At 57.5% G+C, this 7,663-nt stretch overlaps 2 protein-coding genes across 2 annotated transcripts in view; one reads left to right on the top strand and one right to left on the bottom strand.

Moving 5' to 3' along the window:
• The first annotated feature begins 130 nt into the window (after positions 1-130).
• Positions 131-3,220, top strand: MYDGF (myeloid derived growth factor). The gene is made up of 6 exons (XM_017742487.1): positions 131-298; positions 709-759; positions 1,015-1,076; positions 1,386-1,467; positions 2,014-2,086; positions 2,394-3,220. Exons 1-6 carry the CDS (start codon positions 254-256, stop codon positions 2,471-2,473), a joined length of 393 nt encoding a protein of 130 aa, XP_017597976.1. The 5' UTR covers positions 131-253; the 3' UTR covers positions 2,474-3,220.
• Positions 3,221-4,438: 1,218 nt separating this feature from the next.
• The window catches only part of TNFAIP8L1 (TNF alpha induced protein 8 like 1), a 4,087-nt gene continuing 862 nt past the window's right edge, over positions 4,439-7,663 (bottom strand). Inside the window, exon 2 of the mRNA XM_017742486.1 lies at positions 4,439-5,846. Within this exon, the coding sequence (XP_017597975.1) occupies positions 5,284-5,844 (561 nt within the window). The 5' untranslated portion in view covers positions 5,845-5,846 and the 3' untranslated portion in view covers positions 4,439-5,283. The remainder of the gene's footprint in view (positions 5,847-7,663) is intronic.

Here is a 7,663-nt window from a genome sequence, read left to right as displayed (position 1 = left end):
CGAGGGAGGGCGGGGCGCCCGGGTGGGGGGTCCCCGGGGACAGAGGGGTCCCCAAAGGGGGCTGCAAAGGCGGGGGGACCCGGAGAGAACGGGGGGACTCAGGGAGGGACGGAGCCTCCACTGAGAAGGGGGTCCTCGAGGGGAAGGAGTCCCCAAGTGGGGTTGTCCAGCAGAAGGGGGTCCCCAGGGCAAGTAGATCCCCAAGGTGGGACGGTGTCTGTAGAGAGGAGAGCCCCAGGAATGGAGACGTGACATGGATAACGGGACCCCAGGAGAAGGGGGGTTCCGAAGGGATGAGGTATGCCGAGGGCAGGGGGGTCTTAAAGAAAGAAGGGTCCTCATGGGAAGGCGGCTCAGAACGGGAAGGGCCCCAGTGGGGAAGGGGCTGGGGGTCCCTCACCCCAGCACTCTGGGCAGGAGGAAATGGCCTCAGGTGGTGCCAGGGGAGGTTTAGGCTGGGTATTGGGGAAAATTCTTGATGGAAAGGGAGGTCAGGCACTGGCACAGGGGCGGAATCCCGATCCCTGGAGAGTTAAAGCCGTGTGGATGTGGCACTTGGGGACATGGGGCAGTGGTGGCCTTGGCAGTGCTGGGGAACAGTTGGACTTGATGGTCTTGGAGGGCTTTTCCAACCTCAGCAATTCCTCGATTCTATGGAAGAACAGCTCGTGCTGAAGCGAGGCTGCTCCTGTTCCTCTCTCCTGGCAGGGGGACTACGGCTGCACCTTCACCTACTCGGCCCAGGGCGGCACAAACGAGGTGAGCTGGGCTAGCCCCGGGCACGTCCTGGTCCTGTTGGAATCGGCTCCTTTTTTGTAGCCTAAAAGGAAACGAGACTGGTGACTGTTTTGTGGAAGAGCACAATTGTAACTGTGGCGAGGAGGGAGCAGAAGGGGCCGCCGGCGAGTGCTGGGTGGTTGTGTTGGGTTATTTTGGAGCTCCTGCTGCAGCTGGAGGGGAGGGATTGGCCTCGGAGGGTTTTCCCCACGCTGACTCTGGATCTCCCCTGTGCAGCAATGGCAGATGAACGTTGGAGTCAGCGAGGACAGCGGGCTCTTCTCCTGCTCCATCTGGAGGTGTGTCCTGAGCAAAACCACCACGGCTGGGTGGATGTGGGGAAGGCATAAGGACCCTGCTTCCCAGGTGGACTTGCATCTCTGCAGGGAGGATTTCCCTCTCCCAGGGATGCTGTGGCTCTGGGGGCTTTTCGTGCAGCTTTTGGTTTATCAATTCTGTGCTCCCCTCTTCCCCGCGCTGCACAAAAGCTACAGGAGATCCAGAGGTGCCTGTGGGGGGAGGGAGGGAGGGAAGGAGCCAGGAATCCTTCACTCCTCTGCACCTCCACCCTCTGTGCTGCTGACAAAGGCTCTGCTTTCTTCTTTCAGGCCCCAAGGAAAGTCTTATCTCTTCTTTACCCAGTTTAAAGCTGAAGTGAAAGGAGCCAAGATAGAGTATGCCATGGCTTATGTAAGTCCCAGCTGATCCCGGGGAAGCAGGAGTGTGGGAGGCTGCTATAAAACATGAATTAGATGTGGAAAACATTTATTAGACATCTGTGCCATAAAATGTGCTCCATCATGTCCCTAATTAGAGACTGGTGGCAGGCAGGAGAGGGGCTGCAGGTGGGCAGCCTGCTCTGCTGTGTTCCTGCCCTCTCAGTCCCAGGGATTTGCTGGGAGGGGGCTCCAAAGGCATCAGGGCACAGAAGGAGTCTTGGATTGCCTCAACAAATTGCAGGTGACAAAGCAAACCAAACCTCGGCTGGTGTTTTTGTCTGGCTCATTCTTCCATTTCCCAGTTTCCAGGGGTGAGGCTTTCACTCACACGAGTCCACAGTTTAATAGGAAATGGAAAAACAGATGGAGATTTTCCTTCACTTTTCCTTTGTGCGCTTAGTTCTTTCACTGCGCATAAATCACAGACCTGTTCGTTCTCACTGTTGTTTGGTTGGTTGAAGTGCTGTGACTCCTTGGCTTGCCTCAGCCTCTTACACCTCCTTCCTTCCTGTTTCAGTCTCAGGCTGCTGTGGGTGCCCAGAGCGACATCCCCTTGAAACAGGAAGAATTTGAAATCACTGAAACAACAGGTCTGTGCTGGAGAGAGCTGCGAGAGAGGGGCTGGTGTGGGACACAGGCCAGTGGCCAGTTTAGGCTCAAATACTGGTGCCAGTGCCATGGAGCCAGGGGTACAGTGCTCTCAGTCCACCACTGGCAGCCAGATTTTGTGGGTCCCATCCCAGTTAAATTCCAAGGGGGAAGGAGGGGTTTCTCCCCCAGCCTGGCGTGTGCAGGAGCGGGAAGAGCAATGCCTGGCACCCTGGAAAGGGCCCAGCGGGGCTGTTTTGTTCCTGCTTTCCCATCTGCTGATCCTGGGCTTTTCTCTCTTCTCCCCAGTGTCTCACAGGGAAGGCAAGTTCCGTTTCGAGCTGTCCAAACTCATGATTGTGGCAAAAACCCCCCGTGACGAGCTGTGACCCCGAGGCCGGCCCCGGGCAGGGGGCTTGGCCGGACCAGCGTGGCAGTGAAGGGATTTCCTGGTTACCCGCGGGGTTTTTCTTTTGGTTGGCCGAACCTTTTATGTTTTCCATACTGAAATGTGCTGGGGACCGACACGAGTGGGGCGTGGAGGCGTGAGGACAGATTTGTTGTGTCTTGTGTCAGAGTAACACCGTGCTTTGCAGCTGGAAACCTCCCGGGAGGCTCCCGATCCTCCTGTGCCCCTTCCTGCTTGGCAGAGCTGCCGAGCACGAAAAGCTCCCGAGGAAAGGGGCTCCTTATCTGCTTCGCCGGGAAGAGCAAGGCAGGGAGATAAGTGGCTGGATTTAAGCAGGGCTTGCTAAAGGGAAGTTGTTAACTCTGTAGTCTCTGGAGGGGAGATGGGATTTCTCTCTCCAGCAGCGTGACAGGAGGAAATAATTAATTTAGGGGGAGGAAGGGAGGGAGTTGGCCAAAGCTCTGATTCCGTGGCGAGTGTGTGGCTGGAGTGGATCCAGAGCTGGGCTGGGATAGCTTGGATGGGGGGAAGGCAGAGCAGCTTACTCTGACACAACCAGGAATCAATCCAAGCAACACTTCCACGTCTCAGCACAACCACGGGACTATTTTATACCTACAGAAAAGTGATTTTTTTCTTATCCAGAGTAATAACAGGGAATATGCAATTCCTTTCCTGTGTAAATACAGCACAAATAAAGAAATAAAGCATCATGCTCTGGCCTGAAGTTGCTCTGCTCTGTCCCTCCTTCCCTCTCCAGCTGGATGGACCTTTGTTGCTGCTTGGCCAGGACGAGTTGAGGTGTCCCACAGGAATTTGGGGCCTGCAGAGGGTTTAGGGGGGTTCTTGCAGCTGACACAGACACAGATTTTGGGAATAGTGAAGCATTTCTGGCTGGGCATCCTTCGGCCCCATGCCACCACACCTGCCTGGGATTCCCAGCTCCTCTCCAGCACGCTCCTGACAGGGACACACCAGCCCAGGGGAGACAGGAGTTGTTCTCAAAGGCCACTGGCCCCTGCCCTCCTGAGGGACCAGCACCTCCTGGGCTCCTGGCCGTGTTCTCCACAGCCCCCTGTGAATGAGCTTCGCCCCCACCCCAAGCTGTGTCACACAAATCTCTGTGACAGCTGGAGCCAGGCCTGTGAAACGACAGAGATAGGGCCTTTGTGTCTTTTATTTAATCTTCTAAGGCTCAGAGTTATCAGTGCCAGCGGTGGAAAGGGAGCAGCGAGCGGGAGCCGCCCGTGCCTGGAGACATCCATGGAACAGGAGGCACAAGAAGGTCACGGAGATAAGGCCAGCTGCAACTGTGGTGTCTGGGATGCTAAAAGGGCAAATTTTCAGTGCTCAGAGCCCAGCTCAGCGTGCTGGGAGCGGCCGGAGCATCCCCGCTCCGAGAGCAGACGCTGTTCCAGGCTGTCCCCTGTGACTCTGGAGTCACCCCCTGCTTCCTGCTGCCAGGGCTCTGCTTTTGGGCTCCTGCTGAGCAGGGAGGGGATGCAGGGGTGCAGAGGAGCACACGTGGGTGTCTGTTGGGAGCGGGATCTCACAAAATCATGGAATGGTTGGGCTTTGGAGAGACCTTAAAGCTCATCCAGTCCCACCCTGCCATGGCAGGGACACCTTCCACTATCCCAGATTGCTCCAAGCCCCCTCCAGCCTGGCCTTGGACACTTCCAGAGATGGGGCAACCTCTGCCAGGGCCTCCCCACCCTCACAGGGAACAATTCCTTCCCAATAACCCATCTACCCCTGCCCTCTGGCAGTGGGAAGCCATTTCCCCTTGTCCCTGCAAAGCCAGGAGCTGCTGGGCCATTGAGCAGGGACAGCACAACCAGCAGCAATGCCAGGGCACAGAGAGCCATCACCAGCTGGGGACAAACCCAGCTGTCCCAGGGCTCATTTTGTCACTGTCACCACCGCTGGAACAACTGCACGGAGCTCCCAGGCCACACGGGTGAGTTTATTTAAATAACTCATCAGGGCTACAGAGTTTGCTAAAAATGAACAACCATCACTCAGTCAAGGGCATGGAAAAGGGATGAAATCCCAGGGGCAGCTTTGGATAACCACCGAGGACAGCGCTGGAGCTGCCAGGTGGCACCGGCTGCTGGAGGCCCGTGGGGAGTTGGGTGTTGGGTGGTTCCCAGGGTCCAGGGAAGGAGCAGCTCCCCCCAGCTCCCTCCCTGCCCTCACCCAGGTGAGGAGGGACCCTCCTGGTCACAAGGACTTGTCTTTGAGGACACTAAAGTACACACAGAAGCACCTTCCTGCCCGGGCAGCACAAGTCTGGACCATGATTTGCTCCCACCATGCTGTGGAGCTGCTGGAAGAAAACCGGAGTTCCACAACCCTCCAGCTACGGGGTCTCAGAACTGTTCACCCCAACAACGTCCCACCTCCTCAGAGACACCTCGGAGGTGCTTCACAGCACAAGTCTTTGGTTTCCCCCCAGAGGGTTACAACCGAGTTCAAGGCAAAGAGTCCAAATCCTTGGACTCTCAGCTAAAGGCACTTGGTGGGCAAAGGAAATCAAACTGTACAGCAGGGGCCCAAAATCCCAGGATGCCCTGGAGAGGGCTCAACCCAGCGCAGGGAGGGCTTTGCAGACCCTGGGCAAGGGGGAGACAAAGTCAAGAGGTTCAGTCTTTTGTAGAAACGAGGAGAACACAAGTGAGCACTGCAGAGGGGAGGAGGGGACGAGCCCGGTGAAGGTCAAAGCAGACACCGCATCTTCGGCCTCGCGGGAGGCAGAGTCTGGCTGCCAAGAGCCCGCCTGGGCCAGCCTCAGATGTTGTCCTCCTCCAGCATCTTGTTGACCCCTTCGCAGATCCTCTTGAGGTGGGTGCGGTAGGGCTCGGCCGGGCCGTACAGAGCCGACAGGAACTCGTAGTCCGCAAAGTGGTTGAAGACGTGGTTGATGCGCGAGTGGGACTTGGCCGTCAGGTGCCCGTTGACAGCCTGGTGCAGCAGGTCCCGGCACTCGGTGAGGACGCTGGACATGACCCTGCGGTCGAAGGTGAAGTCTATCTGGTGGAAGCTGACGGCCGTCATGGCCAAGGTGTGAACCTTCTTGCGGAAGCGCTCCATGACCAGCAGCTCCTCGGAGCTGAACTGCCCATTGCGGTAGAGAACCCCCAGCTTCATCACGATCTTGATGAGGTTTTTGATGATCTTCTGGGCCTCTTTGCGGTTGTGGGTGTACTCCTTGGTGGCGCGGTACAGCTCGTCCAGGATCTCGCTGCTGGTGTCATCGATGAAGACGTTGGCGATGGTCTTGGTGGCCATTTTGCTCAGGAGCTTCTTCTGGGCCTGCAGGGCCAAGTTCTTGGTGCTGAAGGTGTCCATCTCTGCAGGGGAAGAGGCACACACAGATCAGCCCCTGCTCTGCATCTGTCCCCATCTCACCTGGGCTACTGGAGTGTCCCTGTCCATGCCAGGGGGTGCAGCTGGATGAGCTCTAAGGTCCCTTCCCACCCAACCCATTCCATGATTCTGTGATTCCTCACCTCCCCACGCAGCCTTTTGGCAGGAGAAAGAGCATCTCCAGCCAATGGCGAGACCGAGGGAGCTCCTGGGTGCCAGGGCAGGTGAGAGCTGAGCTCACCCCCCAGGTGTGGATGGTGGGAACAGTAACAGGGCGTTCCCACCTTCCTTTTCCCAGACTCTGTGGAGAGGTCACAGTGAGCGAGGTGCCCCTACCTGAGCACCACCCGTGACCCTCCATCCCGGTCTCCCTCCTGCGACCAACACCTCCCTGCTCCTGGTGCAGGAAGGACTCTTGCCCCATCATCTTAACATTTTTCCTTCCTTAAAACCTGACTCATTTCCTGCAGGGTGAGCTGGGGACAGCGCAGGTGGCAGCTGAGTCACCCCCCGATGCCATGTGCCGCATCCACCCCGGTGCTGGCCGCGGCCAGAGCGGCACAGCCGGTTTGCAGCACCCAGCAATCGGCGTGGGAGCCCTTTTCCCTGGCACTGCTCACCCACACGAGCTCGGACTTGTTCTGCTGCCGCCTCAACCTCCTCTGGAGCCAGCACCGCACGGAGGTGAATAATTCACCCAGACAGGAACCTCAACTACAGCCCGACTCCCACATCCCAGCGGGACCAAATCCATCACCTCGGGCAGAGCACGGCTTTAAAATCTGCTGTGAACGATTAAAATGCCGCCGACCCTGGAGATGCATCTTGGCCTGGGAAACCGCAGAGCTACAAATCACAGGGAGGGGAGAACAGCGGGAAAACAGCGGGGATGGATGGGCAGAGCTGGGAGCTGCTTATGCAAGAGCCTGCACATGGCATGGACAGCCCGGCAGAGCGGGAGGGGATGGGATCAGCCTATAAATACATCCCAGGGAACGGAGAGGAGATATTTCAGCTAAAGGATGCTGCCGCTGTGAGGATGGATGGGGATAAATTGCTCATGGATAGGGAGCAGGTTTAGATTGGATGTTAGGAAGGAATCCTTCCCTGAGAGGGAGGTGAGGCCCTGGCACAGGGTGCCCAGAGAAGCTGTGGCTGCCCCATCCCTGGAAGTGTCCCAGGAGCACCCTGGGATAGTGGAAGGTATCCCTGCCCATGGCAGGGGTGGGATGAGATGAGCTTTTGGTCTTTTTCCAACCCAAACCATTCCACAACTCTGGGATTCTATCACAGAACCGAGTCTGTCCCCATCACATGCAGCTCTGTCACTCCCCCCAGCCAAGCTGCCAGTCCCAGACCCCTCCAGGGACCTCCAGTCCTGCTCCTGCCACTCTGGAGCACACACCAGGCTCTCAGGAGCAAATCCCAGCTCCTCATGGACCCCCTGGTGTGGCCAAGGCTCCATCTCACCCAGCCAGTCGTGCCAGGTCGATGGTGCTGAGCCCCGGCTCCCTGGGCATCTCCCAGCCACCAGCTCCCAAACCCAAGGGCAGCCAAGGCTCCGTGGGGACGTGAATTCAGAGCAGTAATGGAGCTGTTGTCCCCGGTGCTGTGGGAGCCGCCGTCTGCAGCGTTATTTACAGCCCTTTGGAAAAACACGGAGGTTTGGAAGCATTTCCTTCGATGGGAAAACATTGATTTTTGCCAGCCTGAGCCTCGAGCTGAGGCTCTCGCACTTAATAAGACAAAAATGACAACGCAGAGCCTGGTGACAGCTGGGCAGGTCGGGCTTGTGGAATGC

The sequence above is a fragment of the Corvus brachyrhynchos genome, unplaced genomic scaffold (genome assembly GCF_000691975.1).
Source record: "Corvus brachyrhynchos isolate BGI_N302 unplaced genomic scaffold, ASM69197v1 scaffold158, whole genome shotgun sequence".
NCBI lineage: Eukaryota > Metazoa > Chordata > Aves > Passeriformes > Corvidae > Corvus > Corvus brachyrhynchos.
The sequence above is the reverse complement of the archived record's forward strand: the minus strand, read 5'-3'. Positions and strand labels throughout refer to the sequence as shown.

What these genes read in the sequence shown, in the direction of transcription:
- MYDGF (XM_017742487.1), top strand. Translation starts at nt 254, where the DNA reads ATGGATAACGGGACCCCAGGAGAAGGGGGGTTCCGAAGGGATGAG. An exon ending in CCCAGGGCGGCACAAACGAG is followed by an intron (nt 760 to 1,014) that starts GTGAGCTGGGCT and finishes TCCCCTGTGCAG; the next exon opens with CAATGGCAGATGAACGTTGG. An exon ending in TGAAATCACTGAAACAACAG is followed by an intron (nt 2,087 to 2,393) that starts GTCTGTGCTGGA and finishes TCTTCTCCCCAG; the next exon opens with TGTCTCACAGGGAAGGCAAG.